Consider the following 21,798-nt stretch of genomic DNA (forward strand, 5'->3'; position numbering starts at 1 on the left):
GATGACCTAAGAAGTTAAGTCTCATAGTGCTCATAACCATTTGAACCATTTTTTTGATTGTCTGATAATGGAGTACAAAGGTCAGAAACTGGTGACCATTTCACCAAATACAAACTTCTGTGCAACTTGGACGATTTCGTAATTTTATTCCATCTCGGTTTATTGAGAGCGTATTTGGGCGGATGTTTGACTATGAAATGAATGCTTTAAAAAACGTGTTGGTCGCACATCCCCAGCAGCAAACGTGTTTCGCAACAGCACGCATAGCTGAAGTAAATAAGAATTGATGCGTCTTTTGTGATAAAATTATGTAGCTGAAACGATGGCGTCTAAAAATATTCAAAAACCTATAGAGATATAATTTTCAGAATTAAGTTTCAAATTCCAGGCAAGATTCACCGAAGAAAGCGATATAGGCATGCATGTTATACAATGGCCACATTAAGAAAATAATTTTAATTGCGACGTAGTTTCGTTGGTGGTTCGTGGCACACACTTCACAGGCGAAAAATAAATGATTTACATTCCGCTTAAATTTACGCTTATACTTATGCGTCATTGAGCAATATTAAAAATTCGAAATCTGTGTTTAAATTTGGTTTAAAAAAAGAATTTTTTTGTCAGTCTTGACAAAAAATATCTCAAATAAGACAGTTCCTCGCACTCACATCTGTCTCGGTTTGTACGTTGGGATGGTGAGTCGAGAATAGATATTGGTTTTTACCTATTTGCCCTCGAAGGTACAGCCTGAAGAAGTTCGTTTATTGTGATGCCTGCAGATTTTTCATATAGATGATTTACAATAGTTCATCAGATTGACACGTACATTCTCCTAGAATGTTGTTCCACGAATGCCCTTCTCCGCCACTAATAGAGAAAATGTGGTTATCTTTTCGCACGGAACGCAAAACTCGACATCTCACGGCCTTCCACGTAGATGCTGCGCATGATACAGTTATCGCTACTTACACATAGGATGTTTTCTGTTAACTGTGAGACTGCAAGTTGCAGGTGGGGTAATACAGTGAGAACTGGCTATTCAAGGCCGCGGAAGTTGAGAAAAATCCACGCAAGTTTGGCATTATCGCAGGTGTGAGCGCTAATTCTTCACGAAGGCGCCCCACCTCGTTACCCCGTTATTCCGTCATAGGTATTCACACGTCAGAGCGGAGGTATAAGACGAGCTCACCAGATATCGCTCACCACTGTCTGTGTGGAGCACAGAGGTAGCCATGGCGAGAAACCTGATCTTCTACTGCTTCCTCGTGGCCGTCTTTGCCGTTTCGGCTCAAGCTGCGGCGGAAGACAAGATCGATAACCTGGACGTGGACGAGATTCTCAACAACGACCGCCTCCTGAAATCCTACATCCAGTGCATGCTCGATGCAGACGACGGAAAGTGCACCGCAGAGGGAAAGGAGATCAAAAGTAAGTGCGGCAGTTAAGATTCCCTCTTTCTGGTGCCTCTGTCGTGTCTTCCTTCCATTGTTCACCTTCGTCAATCCTCTCTTCCTGTTTTCCTGGTACCTACAGATGTTCGATTAAATAATACGCTCACGGATTATGGTGTAGCACTTTGATATGCAAAATGACCATATCATGCTAGAAGTTAGTAACTACAAATTCTGTTCGGTTGCTTAGGAGATTTCGTGACATCCTCTCAGGTCACTCCGTTTCTTATTCCTTGTCGGGTGCCTGAGCATAATAAGATGCTATTGTGTTTCATCACGAGCAACAATAGCTTGATAACAGAAAAATCACGCGATGTCAATAAGACATATTATTTAATCTTTATCAAAACAATCTCACATTCATTTGCAGCATTTCTGTGTCCTACCATATTGGAGATTTCACGTCCTGCTGAGAAATATTCAGGACATTTAGGGTAACGTTTAGAGAGCTTACAGTTCGCCTTTTGTTTTAATCTAAACAAAAAATTATATGCAATATGACAATCACAATGTTTACTGCCTGGCTGCTTTATATATTTTGTTCGCACCCTCATCTAATCCCCAAAGATGTATAGATTTGCTTCCTACCGAAAATGTGAGGCCTCCCCTATTTCCACCTCAGGTCAATCTCGTCTTGACTTTCTCTTGAACTTTTTGCACCATGAACGCTTCCATGTAAAAGAGAATCATCTTCGCTTCTTCTCTCTGCGACTCCAGTTTTCATCACCTTTCCAATAATCTTCTTCGATTACCCGTGTCAAGATGTTTGTGCCAAAGTGAATGTTTCATTTCATATTAGTGTTGAGATGTTTCCTTTTCTGTCGGATATTCTTATACGATGACGTTTCGGGCAACATTAATCCCCTATGTCAACTTTAAAGCCCCATTGCCGATGTAAGTAATTTTAGCATTGCCGATTGATCAGTGTCAATTATTTTCTCATCATTTTAAGGTCCAGCTGTTGATACTATACTTTAGTAGTATAATATTGTTTATTGAATTGCAACTCTAACTTAATCGGACAACAAAGCTAATGGAAATGTTGTATGTCCAGTTCCACACTGCAGCATCAATAATTCATCGATTAGTAGAAGATAGCCTGCATTGCATACTTCCCCTAATTTCACTATTAGCTAATCTCTGGACAAATGTTTTACTTTAATAATTGACGTATCACTGCCAGTTTTGCCTTCCTTTTACCCGGTTTTTAATTTTTTATGTTTTTGGAGTACACGAAATGAGTACTAAACGGAACAATTTAAGATTATCATCACTTAAAACGTCTAGCCTAATAGGCCGTGGGCGATGTATAAAACTTTCTCCTAACGTTTCCACTCCGTCTGTGAGACACATCTTCAGAGGTATAGTGGCAAACAGGACCCAGAACTCGACGGAGTCCGAATATATGAGCAGTACAGAGGGCGCTACAGTCCATCACGTGTTGTCGCTAAGAGGTTAGCTCTTGTAGTGCCAACATTTTCGATTGAAAGTAATCGATCGTCATTGTTACGCTGCAATGCTGGCATCCTAATTTTAACTAATGTAATACTTTCCTCTTTTCCCTTAAAATTATTACGGCGCTTATAAATCTCAGTAGCCCATCCGTAAGCAGTGGAATGATAACGCGATATTTTCGATATGACAGCCATCTCCGTGAAATTTAATTTCATGATCACCGTCTTGGGAAAGATGTTCCGCTAAGGCCGATTATCCAAATGTCCAAAGCTGCAATTCATCTTGTTTTCAACAAGACGGGCGTGAACACTAGTTTTTGTGGTACCTATATAAACCAGACCACAATTACAAAGAATTTTATATACACCCAGTGTGACGAAAGGGTGTCGTGTATCATTTGCCGATCTTAAACATTCTTTTATCTTCCTAGTGGGACTGAAGGTAGTTTACATACCATACTTGCTCAACTCTTTCCCAATGCGATATGTAATCGTAATGATGAACGGAAGGAAATCTTCCCCTTTGGGTGGCTGCTTTTCCACGTCGATCCTGATTCTAACCCTAGGGCGAAGTGCTCGAAAATGGCTCTGAGCACTATGGGACTTAACTTCTGGGGTCATCAGTCCCCTAGAACTTAGAACTACTTAAACCTAAATAACCTAAGGACATCACACACACCCATGCCCGAGGCAAAATTTGAATCTGCGACCGTAGCGGTCGAGCGGTTCCAGACTGCAGCGCCTAGAACCGCACGGCTACTCCGGCCGGCCGAAGTGCTCGATCTATTTTCTTGTTCGAACAACTATTCTTCTTGAATATCGACAGTAGTTGTTAAATCTCGTCTTCTAAATAAGTCGGTAGACAATTTTTATGCGCTCTGTCCACCAAGGTTATATTCACACTTCTTTTTTGTCTGGGGTGGAATCTTTGTCCCCCCCATGAACCATGGACCTTGCCGTTGGTGGGGAGGCTTGCGTGCCTCAGCGATACAGATGGCCGTACCGTAGGTGCAACCACAACGGAGGGGTATCTGTTGAGAGGCCAGACAAACATGTGGTTCCTGAAGAGGGGCAGCAGCCTTTTCAGTAGTTGCAGGGGCAACAGTCTGGATGATTGACTGATCTGGCCTTGTAGCATTAACCAAAACGGCCTTGCTGTGCTGGTACTGCGAACGGCTGAAAGCAAGGGGAAACTACAGCCGTAATTTTTCCCGAGGACGTGCAGCTTTACTGTATGATTAAATGATGATGGCGTCCTCTTGGGTAAAATATTCCGGAGGTAAAGTAGTCCCCCATTCGGATCTCCGGGCGGGGACTACTCAAGAAAACGTCATTATCAGGAGAAAGAAAACTGGCATTCTACGGATCGGAGTGTGGAATGTCAGATCCCTTAATCGGGCAGGTAGGTTAGAAAATTTAAAAAGGGAAATGGATAGGTTAAAGTTAGATATAGTGGGAATTAGTGAAGTTCGGTGGCAGGAGGAACAAGACTTTTGGTCAGGTGATTACAGGGTTATAAATACAAAATCAAATAGGGGTAATGCAGGAGTAGGTTTAATAATGAATAAAAAATAGGAGTGCGGGTTAGCTACTACAAACAGCACAGTGAACGCATTATTGTGGCCAAGATAGACACAGAGCCCATGCCTACTACAGTAGTACAAGTTTATATGCCAACTAGCTCTGCAGATGCTGAAGAAATAGAGGAAATGTATGACGAGATAAAAGAAATTATTCAGGTAGTGAAGGGAGACGAAAATTTAATAGTCATGGGTGACTGGAATTCGTCAGTAGGAAAAGGGAGAGAAGGAAACATAGTAGGTGAATATGGATTGGGGGGAAGGAATGAGAGAGGAAGCCGCCTTGTAGAATTTTGCACAGAGCATAACTTAATCATAGCTAACACCTGGTTCAAGAATCATAAAAGAAGGTTGTATACCTGGAAGAATCCTGGAGATACTAAAAGGTATCAGATACATTATATAATGGTAAGACAGAGATTTAGGAATCAGGTTTTAAATTGTAAGACATTTCCTGGGGCAGATGTCGATTCTGACCACAATCTATTGGTTATGAACTGCAGATTGAAACTGAAGAAACTGCAAAAAGGTGGGAATTTAAGGAGATGGGACCTGGATAAACTGAAAGAACCAGAGGTTGTGGAGAGTTTCAGGGAGAGCATAAGCGAACAATTGACAAGAATGGGGGAAAGAAATACGGTAGAAGATGAATGGGTAGCTCTGAGGGATGAAGTAGTGAAGGCAGCAGACGATCAAGTAGGTAAAAAGACGAGGGCTAATAGAAATCCTTGGGTAACAGAAGAAATATTGAATTTAATTGATGAAAGGAGAAAATATAAAAATGCAGTAAATGAAGCAGGCAAAAAGGAATACAAACGTCTCAAAAATAAGATCGACGGGAAGTGCAAAATAGCTAAGCAGGGATCGCTAGAGGACAAATGTAAGGATGTAGAGGCTTGTCTCACTAGGGGTAAGATAGATACTGCCTACAGGAAAATTAAAGAGACCTTTGGAGAGAAGAGAACCACTTGTATGAATATCAAGAGCTCAGATGGCAACCCAGTTCAAAGCAAAGAAGGGAAGGCAGAAAGGTGGAAGGAGTATATAGAGGGTTTATACAAGGGCGATGTACTTGAGGACAATATTATGGAAATGGAAGAGGATGTAGATGAAGACGAAGTGGGAGATAAGATACTGCGTGAAGAGTTTGACAGAGCACTGAATGACCTGAGTCGAAACAAGGCCCCGGGAGTAGACAACATTCCATTAGAACTACTGATGGCCTCGGGAGAGCCAGTCATGACAAAACTCTACCATCTGATGAGCAAGATGTATGAGACAGGCGAAATACCCTCAGACTTCAAGAAGAATATAATAATTCCAATCCCAAAGAAAGCAGGTGTTGACAGATGTGAAAATTACCGAACTATCAGTTTAATAAGTCTCAGCTGCAAAATACTAACGCGAATTCTTTACAGACGAATGGAAAAACTGGTAGAAGCCGACCTCGGGGAAGATCAGTTTGGATTCCGTAGAAATGTTGGAACACATGAGGCAATACTGACCTTACGACTTATCTTAGAAGAAAGATTAACAAAAGGCAAACCTACGTTTCTAGCATTTGTAGACTTAGAGAAAGCTTTTGACAATGTTAACTGGAATACTCTCTTTCAAAATCTGAAGGTGGCAGGGATAAAATACAGGGAGCGAAAGGCTATTTACAATTTGTACAGAAACCAGATGGCAGTTATAAGAGTCGAGGGGCATGAAAGGGAAGCAGTGGTTGGGAAAGGAGTGAGACAGGGTTGTAGCCTTTCCCCGATGTTATTCAATCTGTATATTGAGCAAGCAGTAAAGGAAACAAAAGAAAAATTCGGAGTAGGTATTAAAATTCATGGAGAAGAAGTAAAAACTTTGAGGTTCGCCGATGACATTGTAATTCTGTCAGAGACAGCGAAGGACTTGGAAGAGCAGTTTAAGCAGAATGGACAATATCTTGAAAGGAGGATATAAGATGAACATCAACAAAAGCAAAACGAGGATAATGGAATGTAGTCAAATTAAGTCGGGTGATGCTGAGGGAATTAGATTAGGAAATGAGACACTTAAAGTAGTAAAGGAGTTTTGCTATTTAGGGAGTAAAATAACCGATGATGGAGGATATAAAACGTAGACTGGCAATGGCAAGGAAAGCGTTTCTCAAGAAGAGAAACTTGTTAACATCGAGTATAGATTTAAGTGTCAGGAAGTCGTTTCTGAAAGTATTTGTATGGAGTGTAGCCATGTATGGAAGTGAAACATGGACGATAACTAGTTTGGACAAGAAGAGAATAGAAGCTTTCGAAGTGTGGTGCTACAGAAGAATGCTGAAGATAAGGTGGGTAGATCACGTAACTAATGAGGAGGTATTGAGTAGGATTGGGGAGAAGAGGAGTTTGTGGCACAACTTGACTAGAAGAAGGGATCGGTTGGTAGAACATGTTCTGAGGCATCTAGGGATCACCAATTTACTATTGGAGGGCACCGTGGAGGGTAAAAATCGTGGAGGGAGACCAAGAGATGAATACACTAAGCAGATTCAGAAGGATGTAGGTTGCAGTAGGTACTGGGAGAGGAAGAAGCTTGCACAGGATAGAGTAGCATGGAGAGCTGCATCAAACCAGTCTCAGGACTGAAGACCACAACAACAACAACAACAGAATCTTTGCGCAGGTATCGGTCAGTATGCGTAGCGTTTCTGTATACCCCATCGCTCTGTGTCCCGTACCCTCGCCTGATAACAGACACAGCCAAGAACTTCAGTTGGCCATTATTCCCTTTCTCCATTAATAACTATATTTTTGATTGATACTGTTGAGATGTATCAGGAAGGCATCCAATTCCTCTGCACCAAGTGTACATGCTACGAAAATACCATCGGCATAATTGTACCATCTGGCTGGTCTTTTCCTGTCAGTCTGCATCGTCCATAAACAAATTGGCAACAGCGGCACTAAGAGGACTGTCCATGGCCTCCCCGTCAATCTGTTCATAGAAATCATTATTGTATTCAAAATAGGAAGGTGTGAGGCAGTGTCTGAATAACTCCGTAATATCAACTGCGAAAATATTCGTTATACATGAGATAGCTTCTTTCACTGGAATCATGGTAAACAAAGTTACATCCATATTAATCGGAATTCACCTTGACCCACAAGCATTTCTTTTCATATGTTAATGAAATGATCCGAATATTTAATGTGACTTTCAGTTCCACCAACATGAAGTTACAACATTGAGGCAAGGTGTCAAGCTAAATCGTAGGAGGGTGACCCCATAGCACTCACAATAGTCCTGAGAGGAATCTGCGGTTTGTGCGCCTTGTATAATCCGTAGAGACTAGGCGGGTACGCAAAGTTTTGGGAGGTAGCTTCTTATCGTCAAGAGAGAGAGAAGACGCTTTCACCAATCGATTAGTGATTTTGAAAATCTTTGAAGTCGAATCCATCTGAAGTTTTCTACAAGTTGTGGGATCCACAATATTATTGATCCTTTCATGATAGTCTTCACTCGTCATCAGGACCGCGGCATTACTCTTGTCGGCGATAAGAAAGATAATGTTTTTATCTATACTGACATCCCTCAACCCCTTCCTGTGTGCCTGCGAGACATAACTGTTAGGTGGCTTGCTTGTACGTAAAATTCTAGCTATTTCCATACTTTATGAGAAAGTCTTACACGTCGATCATGGCCTATCAGCCTGGAAGTTTTAAGAGATGTCGGTACCAGTCGTGAAAGCTTAAATTGTATGAAATTAAGACTATATTTCGGACAAAGACTCAAATTCAAAAAACTAACTTTTGGGGAAAGTGTTCTTAGAAACTCAGCCGTCACTGTACGTTTCCTGTAGAGAATCTCTGATTCAGCGTGCTCCAGCGGCTCTTCATCATGGAGTCTCTTCCTCCACGTCATATGGCTATTATACACCGATGGAATATAACGAAACGTCATTTCTAATCCGGTAGAAAATGAGCGTAGGCAGAGATTGGAATAAATACAGCAAATAATTGAGGACGTAGATTGCAACTGCTGCTCTGAGACAAAGATTTCACCAAACTAGAGGAATTGATGGAGGGCCGCATCAAACGAGTCAGGAGACTGGTGATTCTCAAAAAATAATAATAAAAAAAGGAGAGAGAGGAAGTTAATGTTTGTATGTGAAGGGCGGGCTGAGTCGGTACGGACACATGCTCATGTGTGACACCATCCAGCATATAATTCTCACATTACAAAAAAATTGTACGTGAATTCACTGTTTATACAGCATCCTGTGCAATGTTCATTTGATACCATTCTGTACAGGAACGTAATGCTCAGTAGTTCTACCATCGTGTAGACGTTCTCGTTAGTGATGGCACCCGTCGTTAATGTCACTCTATATTTATTAGTAAATCCAACATTTCCTCCACTATTGTTGTAAGCAGGCGATCGCTTTCCAACGACTTCTTAGTAACGCCAACGTCCTAAATAGAAGTGATACTAATGACACAAATATATTTTCGACTTTTGGTTTGGGTACACCATAGAAGCAGATGCTAAAAGCTTCCTCTCTTATGTCAGATAATTGCGAAATGACAACAGATCAACATCGTAATATAATAATCTCAGGCGTACTGGCGTATCTGAATCCTTGCAGAGAAACTATATTTTGAGGTAAAAAATGGCAAGAAACCTTTTGAGAGGTCATTCAGTAAGTAGACTGCGGTAACGAAATGGTTATCGAATGGTATTCATATTAGTTTGTCGACCACTTAAATGTCACTGAACAGAGAATCATCGCCATCATCCTTCGCCAGTGTAGGCGCCCAGTAGTGAACATGTCTTAACCTTTTTCTGTGGTCGTATATCTGTTGCTCCAGGAGATCTTCCCACATCTGTTTCTACAATTTTCTTGGATCTCAACTTTTTATTTTTCAATATAGGTCCTTTTTCTGTATGCCACTGTTTCTCGTTCTTATTATAGAATTACTCGGCATTAACATACAGCAACATGCTTCGTCTACAATAAGTAGTTCTACTTTATATGAGAACGAAGTCTTTTCCGACGGCACTGTTGGATAAAACATTCTCGGACTTCTTGCCGCGTTAGTTCAGTATAAAATCTCGAGATGTAGAAGATTTTCACCACCGTTAGCGTGTGACGCTAGTGACTTAAAATCGCTGGTGTGGTGGCCTTATACAGCCCAAAGACGGTTTCTGATTGGTCGGTAGTTACGTCACGCTGTCGCAGACGGTGTAAATGTCTGTGCTGGTGGCGCTGCCGGTCCCATCGTAGAGTAAACATTGCGACGATTATCTATGGCTCTCCTCTGCACCGACAGCTCTCTTCCATGCTCTGCTAACATTATGGGATGAATGTCTCGGCCACTCAGTGTACCGCAAGCTGACGCACACTGTTTTATATCTGAGCGCCAAGAGTTTTCATCATCCAGTGCAGAAGAGAGTGGCTTCGAATGCACTGGGTAAAAGAGCAAAAACCGTTTCTGACGAAGACCACTTGGATACCGAAACCAATCATTTGGAGCAAGTGTTTCGGAAGAACGGCTGTGGATCTCGTGATATCAAGTCAGCATTCAAAAAGAAAAAGGAAACATTAATATGTTGGACATTCACGTGATGAACCACTGATTGCATTCCTTCCATTCTGCGGCGCTGCATTTAGCAAAATTGGCAGGGTCCTGGGAAGACGAGGTATACAGATTTGTTTTCCGACCTACTAAGAAGATATAGCAGATGCTACGCCAAGTTAAGGACAGTCTCGGCCCCAGGATTCCCGGAATTTGCAACGTCCCACCTGAATGCGGAAGCAATTACGTCGGTTAGTCCATCCGCACCGTTTCCGACCGCTTGTTGCAATCAAGTCTTCGAACGAAGCACTTGGGATACAGTTTGAATTCACGAAATGCAAGAGTATATGACACTTTATAACAATATCGTTTATTTTGACAGATGCATATGAGAGCTGAAGATGACATAGAGGAATACTGCAACTGGTAGTCAAACTTAAATATAATAACATCACAAACATACGGCTGTTGGGAAATTTCATTGATAATAACTTACTTGTCCAGCTGATGTCCCTTGTCCATGATGAAACAACAGAGACTTACCATCAGTCACATTTTAGCCTCAGTCAAGTAACCCAAATCTAACACTAGCAGAGTAGAGGGAGAAGGGCTTCGTGTTTGCGGAAAGATGAAGTTCCTGTGGTAGTTCCAGCAGACAAGGGAAACGGCACGGTTGTTCTTAATACCACTGAATATCACAGCAAAGTGGCATAGTTGTTGGAAGATAGCACGTACAAATGCCTAAAAAGGAACCAACTCTTTCATACAATAGAAAAACGGTAGACCTCCTGAAGAATTCTGGTCAACCAGAGAATGGCATCAATAATCTTAAGAGCACGAGCCCCTAGACCGAATTGGCTGTACGGATTACCTGAAGTCTACAAGGCAGGTATTCCTTTGACATCAATTGTTAGCACCATTGGTTGTCCTACTTACAAAATGGCCAAATATTTAACTAAGTTGATGACTCCGATAGTTGGAGTCAACACATCAACATATCAAAAACTCTCTGATGTTCACTGAGGAAATTAAACACATTAGAGTTGGCCCAAACGATCTGTTAATCAGCCTGTATGTGGTCTCACTGTTTACAAAAGTTCCTCTTGAGGACACATTGAAATTGTTGGCATAGCATTTTCATCCTCAAACGATAAAGTTGTTCCATCATGTTATGATGACCACCTACTTCTTGTACGGCGGTATATTTTATGAAATGTCGGCCGAAATGGCTATGGTTACTCCGTTGTCTCCAGCAATGGCCAACATTTTTATGGAACATTTTGTAAAACGCGAATTAAATTCAGCACTCCTTCGTCTAGCTTCATCTCATCGTTATGTTGACGACACATGTATGGTCTGGCCACACGGTGAAGAAACTCTTGAACACTTCGAGGAACATATGAACAGCAAGTACCAAAACATCCACTTCACCGTCGAGGCAGAGAGAGAGAGCGAAGGTTGCCGTTTTTAGATGTTCCGGTATTACGAAAGACGGTTGGACGTCTCGGCCAATCAGCGTACCTCAAACCGACCCACATCCGACGCATATCTGAATGCCCAGAGTTTTCACTATCCAGTACAAAAGGGAACAGCTTTGAATACACTGGGACACAGAGCTAAAACCCTGACGAAGACCACTTGCATTCCGAAAAACGGCTGTGCATCACGTGATATCAAGTCAGTCTTCACCAAGAAAAGGAGACCTGAAAATCTTGAACATTCACATGATGAGTCACCAATTGCATTTCTTCCCTTCTTCGGCGCTACATCCATAAAAATAGGCAGAGACCTGGGAAAAGAGGTATCAGGTCCGTTTTCTGACCTTCTTAAGACGATAAAGCAGATGCTGCGCCCTGTTAAGGACAGTCTCTGCCTCAGGATTCCTGGAATTTACAACAGCCTATGTGAATGCGGAAGTAATTACATCGGTCAGCCTATCCGCACCGTTTCCGACCGCAGTGCACAACATAAACGGCACATTAAAAATCGTGAGCTGAATAAACCCGCAGTTGCTGAGCACAGCCTCACAAACATAAAATAAAGTTTGACGAAACAAAAGTCTTGGCCCAGGCTCCCACGTACTGGAACTCTTATAATTAATGCGGCTGTAGAAATAAGAATGTGTGAGAAAACCTTCAACCGTGACGGCAGATATAATTCTAGCGGTGTTCGGAAGCGGGCTCTCGATGCGTAGAAGAGCCGAAGATACTGTTCGTAATGTTTACGCGATGGCAGGGGCGGTGGCGCCACCAGAGTTGACGTTGACACCATTTTCGACAGCATGACGGAATCTACCGACTTATCACAAGCCGTCCTTGGGCTATAGAACACCACCACAGCAGCGATTTTGACTGTCAGCTGACCCTGACGCTGACGATGGTGAAAATCGTTGAAAGCTAACGTTTTTCCGCGAATTGATGCATCAAGAAGTCCGAGAATATTTTATACCACAGTTCTGCTTAATGTTACCTTCTGTTTTATTTGCCTAACGCCTTAATTTGACTTTTCGATTTATTGAGTTTATAGTTCGAAATCCTTTTTTCTACAGTTGTCACACCATTCTTTCTGGTTAGAAAGAACACGTTTATAACGCATAGATTACGAGATGGGTGAACGGCATACGCAGTATTGTTATGTTTGCAAATCTCTGTGTTTTGTTGTTCCATAAAGCGATTTCTCTTTTTTTGATAATTTTTATGTTTCCTGGGTCGTGTTGGATATTGTGTGTTTAATTATTTTCTATTAAAGGTCTGTGATGCAGTTGTGCAGTCGTGCGTTACCAAGAAAACAAAACATCTTTACTCCTAATGCTAGATGCCTGAAGATGTAGAGCTCCTGAGTGACGTTATGAAAAGCAGTATGATGGATCGATCGCGCCACTGTCGAATTTCGACATATAGAATTTTCTTCTACTTACAGGCGACATAACATGATATTTTCAAAAATAAACTTCAGTTGTGATATCTGTGTGACAAACCCATTGAGTAATCTATTATTACGTCCCATTCCGTGCAGTTGCACTGGACAGCCAACCGCTTGCATATCCAAGCGCATGATGCCAATTTGACGGATTTTGCGTGCTGCCTTCAATGTGTTGTACTTTTAACAATTAACAGCGTATACATGACGAAGGGGGACTCGTTATTTTCCGGATACGTTTCGTTTAAGCAACATCACTTACGAACCCACATGGTGTTTGTAACATATGATGTGTGAATGTGTGGCTGCTTAATATTACCTCTACAATGGAATTTTCACGCCTGCAACTGATTATAACGGCCCTACCATTGATAGTCTTCAGCTAGGGATTTCCATAAAACGAAGTATCAAGGTATTTTCGCCACATCACTTTCGCACATCAGTTATTGGTCTCTGGATGCTAGTAGAACTAATCACAGCGTGGACACCCTAAATTTTTTGTTCCCGCAACACAAGCAGAGAGCAAAATTGTCGTGTAAATATTTTTATAGTACACACTATCAGATTCTAGCCCACATGTAATTTGGAGATTAGCTCAACATATGTTTGACTTTCTTTAAACTGTGACCTCATTTATTAGGACAGTAAGCTTATTTACCAATGGATTTTTACGAAAGAAAAGTAGCCAACAGCTGTTTATTTTCATATGTTACTTTATGAAGATCTCTAGTTTAGGCGTCTCATTAATACCTTCTTCAGGTCCCTATTGACTCCAAGTGTACCGTCAGATAGATCGATACACATTGGAGCCATAAATACCTGCAGTCTGCTACGGGTCTTGAGAACAACTGAGCACACTTTCCTCGAGTAGCAGGTATCCACTGTTATTGTACAAAAAATTCACTGAATCCAGGTACTGATGGCTCCAGTTATGCATGTACCAATGTATCTGATTATGTATACGTGGTGTGCTTTAGCGCCTGAAGATGGCTTTAATGAGGGTCCGAAACTTGTTCTCTAAATAAAATAACATCTGAAAATATAATGCTGTTTTACGACTTTCCTCGGGAAATATCTGACCAGCCACTACCCTGTATCCACGATGGATAAACAGACATACGTAGCTGGCTGATACAGCGTAGCGATGAGAAACAGAAGATCTACAACCTAACTGAATCTTTCAAAAAATGCTCAGTGGGGAACCACGTGAAACTCTTCATATTTAATTTGAGTGTTTATCCGGAGTGCACCTATCATACACTGATGTACGAACAGCAGTCGTACTGCACCGCTGGTTTACTCATTGGGGGTATCGGCAGCTGTGCAGATGGCGTACATATAAGTCTTTGCTTACACAATGGACGCAATATGCCATCTGAAAACTCAGTGGTCTGAAATTACCTCAATACATGTCAGAATACAAACCACTATTTCTTTTGTTTCCTCACTAGACACGAACAGAAATTCCAGTTAAGTGTTCTCCCACAAGGAAGCAATTTAGCGTATGTCAGATTCAACAGAGAGCTAAAGAATCATGACTCGACGAAACAGAATAAGATCTCTGTTACACAGCATCGCCTTAATGTGCACCATGTGGCGAAATCAAGAGTTCTCAAAATCTAACGGCCAGATTTTCTCGACAGCAAAATCTCATGCTCGAGCACTAGATACAAATCCCTTTGATCAATCCCAGTAGGGATGCGCTCTTGGTCAATTCCTGGATGGACGTCCTTGTTCACGTGAAACTCCGCTCCCTCCTGGACACTTGGAGTCTAACCGGCAGGTTTGGCCCGAGAGGTTCTAGGCGCTACAATCCGGAACCGTGCTGCTGCTACAGTCGCAGGTTCGAATCGTGCCCTTGGCATGGATGTGTGTGATGTCCTTATGTTAGTTACTTTAAGTAGTTCTAAGTCTGGGGGACTGATGACCTCAGATTTTAAATCCCATAGTGGTAGAACCATTAGAACTTGGTGTTTATGTTTGCACTCAGATGGCGAATCCCAGTGGCCGTGACAAAAACATTATCTTCCGCTGTATAGGTCACTAATCGGCAGCCAATCACCTAAAGCTCATACTCCTTTCGACAGATTTTCGGAAAGGTTCTGGTTCCCCTGCTAAAACCTTGAAACTCTGCCTAACAAAAACATTTCTCTACTTTTCAGCCGGAAGTGTCTACCTTTGCTTCCCATGAGAAGGCTCCTCAGAGGTCAACTCATGACTCGCATTTGTCCGCACTAAAGACATCTCCTTTTGCCTTCTACTCTCCCCGTCCCAGCCGGCCGATGTGGCCGACTGGTTCTAGACGCTTCAGTCTGGAACCGCGCGACCGCTGCGGTCGCAGATTCGAATCCTGCCTCTGGCATGGATGTGCGTGACGTCCTTAGGTTACTTAAGTTTAAGTAGTTCTAAGTTCTAGGGGACTGATGACCTCAGATGTTAAGTCCCATAGTGCTCAGAGCCATTTGAACCATTTTTCCCCCTCCCATCCCCACCCCAGACGCTTTTTCTCCAAGTATGGTAGTCTGAAATACATTTTATCGCACCAGAGACAAACTTTCCCTCCGCTTTGGCGGCACTACGGTGTTCTGCCGCCTTGGCATCATAAGGTTCCGCCGCCTGTTGTGCTGTCTCTCATGGCAGTAAATGTCTGCTGATACAGAACACGAAAAATCGCTTTCCAGCTCACTTTAGCTGACAGTGGTTTCTGAGGAACGGGTGCTCCATTTTGCTTTTTCTATCAGTGTTCAGCGCTAAGTAACTCCTGGTATATAATAATACGGAAATTGTTAGTACGTGGTGCTACAGGTATAAACCGTTTATATGATTAATAATCCAGTTGTGCACTACAAAGAGTGCTTTTTTATAAATATAAATCTACAAGTATATTAAACTTACGGTGGCAAAATCTTGCCACGTTACGTACTCTTTGTGTAGTTTGCAATGGCAGTATTTCACATGATTTTCTTTGGCATGTCTCCAGGCAGACTGCCAAAATTCGTGGCGACGGGATGCAGCGACTGCACGCCTAGCCAACTGGAGAAGACCGTCAAGACCTTGAAGCACATAACAGAGAAGTACTCTGCAGAGTGGGCCACACTGAAGGCCAAGTTTTTCGACCCTACGTGCGAGTGCACCAAGGACTTCGCTGAGACCTGGAAGCAGCGCGGGATCAATTTCTGAGCGCCACGCCAGTCCGACTCGCTTGAGAGCTGTCACAGTTGTACACAATTCAACAGCAAATATTATTCCTTCCCCGAAATTGTCCGTTACAATAAATTCATGTGACAACTTAATCCAATTTGGGCACTCAACGCAATTTCTTAACTTGCACTTGTTCACAATGTTACAATAATTATGCTATGAAATAAATTTGTATTGTTAAATTTGTGTTTCACGTTTTCTACATCTACATCTACATCTATACTCCGCGAGCCACCTTACGGTGTGTGGCGGAGGGTACTTATTGTACCACTATCTGATCCCCCCTTCCCTGTTCCATTCACGAATTGTGCGTGGGAAGAACGACTGCTTGTAAGTCTCCGTATTTGCTCTAATTTCTCGGATCTTTTCGTTGTGTCATTACGTGAGATATATGTGGGCGGTAGTAATATGTTGCCCATCTCTTCCCGGAATGTGCTCTCTCGTAATTTCGATAATAAACCTCTCCGTATTGCGTAACGCCTTTCTTGAAGTGTCCGCCACTGGAGCTTGTTCAGCATCTCCGTAACGCTCTCGCGCTGACTAAATGTCCCCATGACGAATCGCGCTGCTTTTCGCTGGATCATGTCTATCTCTTCTATTAATCCAACCTGGTAAGGGTCCCATACTGATGAGCAATACTTAAGAATCGGACGAACAAGCGTTTTGTAAGCTACTTCTTTCGTCGATGAGTCACATTTTCTTAGAATTCTTCCTATGAATCTCAACCTGGCGCCTGCTTTTCCCACTATTTGTTTTATGTGATCATTCCATTTCAGATCGCTCCGGATAGTAACTCCTAAGTATTTTACGGTCGTTACCGCTTCCAATGATTTACCACCTATGGCATAATCGTACTGGAATGGATTTCTGCCCCTATGTATGCGCATTATATTACATTTATCTACGTTTAGGGAAAGCTGCCAGCTGTCGCACCATGCATTAATCCTCTGCAGGTCCTCCTGGAGTACGTACGAGTCTTCTGATGTTGCTACTTTCTTGTAGACAACCGTGTCATCTGCAAATAGCCTCACGGAGCTACCGATGTTGTCAACTAAGTCATTTATGTATATTGTAAACAATAAAGGTCCTATCACGCTTCCCTGCGGTACTCCCGAAATTACCTCTACATCTGCAGATTTTGAACCGTTAAGAATGACATGTTGTGTTCTTTCTTCTAGGAAATCCTGAATCCAATCAGAAACCTGGTCCGATATTCCGTAAGCTCGTATTTTCTTCACTAAACGTAGGTGCGGAACCGTATCGAATGCCTTCCTGAAGTCCAGGAATACGGCATCAATCTGCTCGCCAGTGTCTACGGCGTTTTGGTACGCCGACCGATAATTAACAGCTTGAAAATATCAAGCCCTTTCCAAGTCCCACTTTTCTGTAACTGTATTTGAATCATTATGTATAACACTAGTAGCGAACTTGGGGGTAATGACCCCCGACGGCTAAAAGGAAACTTTCTGAGGTGTAAAAACGAAGCGGCTCAATTTCGTTTCATCTGTGAAAGCCAATTATTTTTAAAAATCGTTACTGTTATCACTGATTCGTAGGAGTGTAGTAATGATTGCGTAAGTTACCAGTAATTACATTTATTTTTCAAATACCAGAATCAACATGTGAAACTATGGTAGAGATTACAGCTACACATATACTTTGTACTATGCAATAAGCATCTATGAGAGTACAGCTTATACATGCACATTGCACACATTCAAATATTTCACAAAAATGCGTCTCCAGGTGGTTGGTAGGCACCGTCATGGATCACGTATTGATTCATTATTTACTTCGCAACAGGTAGTGGGACTAATTGACAATACAACACAACTCTAACTTTACAGGACGATTATTACTAACGTTTGAAAATCCTCGAAGCTACATAGATGACACTAAGACAAGTAATATTATGTGAGAAACATGGGGTCGCAGATGTCGAAAATACCCCAAAAATAAATGAGGATTGTTGAACATATGACGCGCCAACAGATGACGTAGCTCACCGCACTTGCAGCGGTTTGGGTTGGGTGTGGAGGGAGTATTGACTGATGGGATGCTTGCTCTCGAACAAACGGTGCAAAATATAGCACTTCTCGTACCTGTTATCTGTTGTAAACATAGAAATTATGAAATTGCTATCCTCACTACAACCAAGTAAGAGCTGTTCTTAGTTTGTGTTTACTTCGTTTTGACCTTTTTTTCTTTACAGACATTATTTAGTAAAGAAAACGTAGGCCATTTACACTGTTAACGACACGGTTGGGAACCTTGCACTGAATTACTTTTGACGCAATGTGCTTTGCTATAAACCAGAGGATGGCGCGAGAGCTGGAAAAAGTAATAAATACTACCTCAATGTAAACACTTTATTGTCTCACGCAATGAAGAAAATACTGCCCGTCAGGCGCAAAACTCGACCCTGAACTTAATGTCGCGCGTAGGCTAGGCTCCACATCGACATGGACACTTGGCTCAACCAATGAATGTGTGGCCAGGAATGTAATGTGGTGACGTCACATTCTCTACATTTGTCATCCACTTCTCAGTTAATTCCCGACATTTTCGACCCCATGTGTCACATATTAAACTATTTATCTCAGCATCATCTATATTGCATCGGAGGTGTTTAAACGTTAATAAGTCTCTCTTTATAATGGCTACTACATTTCTGTAGGTCCTACACAGAATTATTGTTGTGATTATTAGTATTATTATTAATAATATTAATGTGTCATGCTATAGGCCGCTAGAGTACCATATGGCGCGTTTACTTTATGTGAGGTGTTCTCAGAAGCCACACTTCTTTCATCTTCTCACTGTGTATTCTCTTCCTTTCTTCCGACTATCTGGCTCTTGTATTGAATTTATTTACCTTTTGTGGTCAAAGTTATGTTCTTATTGCTTTATGTACCTCCCAATCTACTACATTAGATATCTTTCCGGTCTGTTGTCCACTCTGCAATTTCTACCCTTATCCAGCCTTACTGCGCCACTGGATTTTTCTGACTCAAGTGATATTTTCGACTGTATCTTTCTGATCAATGACAAACTTTTCTGACGCATGTAAGATATCTTGCCAGATGATTTGTACTGTCTCACTTTTACATAACGCAAAGCTGTTAGAAATAAGCAGTACCAATAGTTGCATTGACTGATTAGTGTGTGATTTAATAAAACACCCACAAAAACTAAATATTTTTCTTTCGTCATTGTAAATATAAATGTTCAAAGAAAAATTCTTTTTCATTCTAAAGTTTAGTTATGGGGTAATTTTGACGATAACAGAGGCGTGGTGCCGAGATGGTGGGGTCTAGTCTTTGGTTTCACTCGAAGCTAATAGTGTCACAAAAGATTATGAATCACTAATATACAGAATAACCTCCCAATTAAAAAAGGGGAAGATAAAATAAAGAAATTCCTATCCGTGAGGCACATCATCGAAACAATAATTGTGCCGGGTATAGGGTGTTTTTAAATCTCCGATACAAAATAGTTTGGTGAAATACACGACAGGGAGTAAATAATGCCTGACGAAGTGCCACATATCGATGGGCGAAATATTTTACGTTTTTTGTGGAAAGCTTGTAAATTATTTTTTTCTATTTTCTTGCGCCTATTGGATGGGAGAGTTAACGTAATTGCTACCAATGAAATAAGTTGTTAATAATTATCAGTTGTTGGATACACTCGAAACTTATACTGTGGAAGTGTCGTCCTGCATATACGATGTCTTTTCTGACACTGATAAACTGCATTTTACTCTGCTGGCTCAGGAGCAGGATGGAAGCAATCGCAAAGCAATTTTTTTTTTTAGGACAAAAAAGCACGTTTGTCGATATGGGTTTCTGTTCAATCATTTTATGACAGTAAATCACATTAGATGTGTAGTAGTTCTGTACAAAAATTATGTTTCACATGATGTACAGCTTTATGGAGTCTGTAACTAATGAACCTCTAGCATTCACGTCTACGCCGATGATATCCTGCTGCCGTCAGAAAGACTGCCAACCCTAAGAAGAAATGTCATCTGAGCTAGGCGGAACATGGCGTTCTGCTGCAGATGAACAGTTCTGAGGCTGATGGTAGCATCGGACTACCGGTGGTTAATCGATGTATAACACTCATCTTTGTGACTTCCCAGCGAACGGTATCCAGGTGGCCGCACATACGCAGGTGAACAACTTTAGTCAAGAACGTATTGGGAATCCCGCTTTCAATGCGTAGCAAACATTTAAAAGCAGATTATTTCTCATCCAGTGTACCGATACCCTAACTGGTACTTTACCACAAATGAAGGAGATTCAGACACTGATATCTCATGAAATCGGATAGTTGCGGTAGATGTGAACACTGTTTCGAGACTTTCGATGCCTTGTTGCCTGGCTTCTCCTTAGCTCTGTACTGCTTTTATCATAATAGTGATGTACTGACTCAGAAACGAGGATGCGACGATCCGCTCTAACCACAGAAGTGCCCATTTCTGTAGGCCTACTGTCAGGGACCACTGCACAGTAGACGAGTAATACATAATTAGTATGTGGTGTAAGCATCATTTTAGTTTACTTATCTCGCATTCCGTCCTCTCACTAAAAGTGCAAGGAGAACAGGCAGCTACGACAAAGTTCAAGCATTTCTGGAAACCCAGATTCCTCAGGCATGGATGTGTGTGATGTCCTTAGGTTATTTAGGTTTCATTAGTTCTAAGTTCTAGGCGACTGATGACCTCAGAAGTTAAGTCGCATAGTGCTCAGAGCCATTTGAACCATTTTGGAAACCCAGAATCTACTCTGTAGGAATCAACACTGATTCCGTAAACACCTATCGTGTGAGACCCAACTCGCTTTATTTGTTCATGAGACCCAGAAAATACTACATACAGGCTCCCAGGTAGATGCCATTTTCCTTGACTTCCGGAAGGCGTTCGATACAGTCCCGCACTGTTGCCTGATAAGCAAAGTAAGAACCTACGGAATATCAGACCAGCGGTGTGACTGGATTGAAGAGTTTTTAGCAAACAGAACACAGTATGTTGTTCTCAATGGAGAGACGTCTACAGACGTTAAAGCAACCTCTGGAGTGCCACAGGGGAGTGTTATGGGACCATTGCTTTTCACAATATATATAAATGACCTTGTAGATAGTGTCGGAAGTTCCATGCGCCTTTTCGCGGATGATGCTGTAGTATACAGAGAAATTGCAGCATTAGAAAATTGCAGCGAAATGCAGGAAGATCTGCAGCGGATAGGCACTTGTTGTAGGGAGTGGCAACTGACCCTCAACATAGTCAAATGTAATGTGTTGCGAATACATACAAAGAAGGATCTTTTATTTTATGATTATATGATAGCGGAACAAACACTGGTAGGAGTTACTTCTGTAAAATATCTGGGAGTATGAGTACGGAACGATTTGAAGTGGAATGATCATATGAAGTTAACTGTTGGTAAGGCGGGTACCAGGTTGAGATTCATTGGGAGAGTCCTTAGAAAATGTAGTCCATCAACAAAGGAGGTGGCTTACAAAACACTCCTTCGACCTATACTTGAGTATTGCCCATCAGTGTGGGATCCGTACCAGGTCGGGTTGACCGAGGAGATAGAGAAGATCCAAGAAAGAGCGTCGCGTTTCGCCACAGGGTTATTTG

General features: G+C 41.8%; 1 protein-coding gene across 1 annotated transcript; it reads left to right on the plus strand.

Annotated features, from left to right (window-relative positions):
• The first annotated feature begins 1,181 nt into the window (after nucleotides 1-1,181).
• Nucleotides 1,182-16,333, plus strand: LOC126484086 (ejaculatory bulb-specific protein 3-like). The gene is made up of 2 exons (XM_050107459.1): nucleotides 1,182-1,428; nucleotides 15,931-16,333. The coding sequence occupies exons 1-2, from the start codon at nucleotides 1,233-1,235 to the stop codon at nucleotides 16,128-16,130; spliced, it is 396 nt and encodes a 131-aa protein (XP_049963416.1). The 5' UTR covers nucleotides 1,182-1,232; the 3' UTR covers nucleotides 16,131-16,333.
• Nucleotides 16,334-21,798: the final 5,465 nt, after the last annotated feature.

The sequence above is a fragment of the Schistocerca serialis genome, chromosome 6, assembly GCF_023864345.2.
Source record: "Schistocerca serialis cubense isolate TAMUIC-IGC-003099 chromosome 6, iqSchSeri2.2, whole genome shotgun sequence".
Classification (NCBI taxonomy): domain Eukaryota; kingdom Metazoa; phylum Arthropoda; class Insecta; order Orthoptera; family Acrididae; genus Schistocerca; species Schistocerca serialis.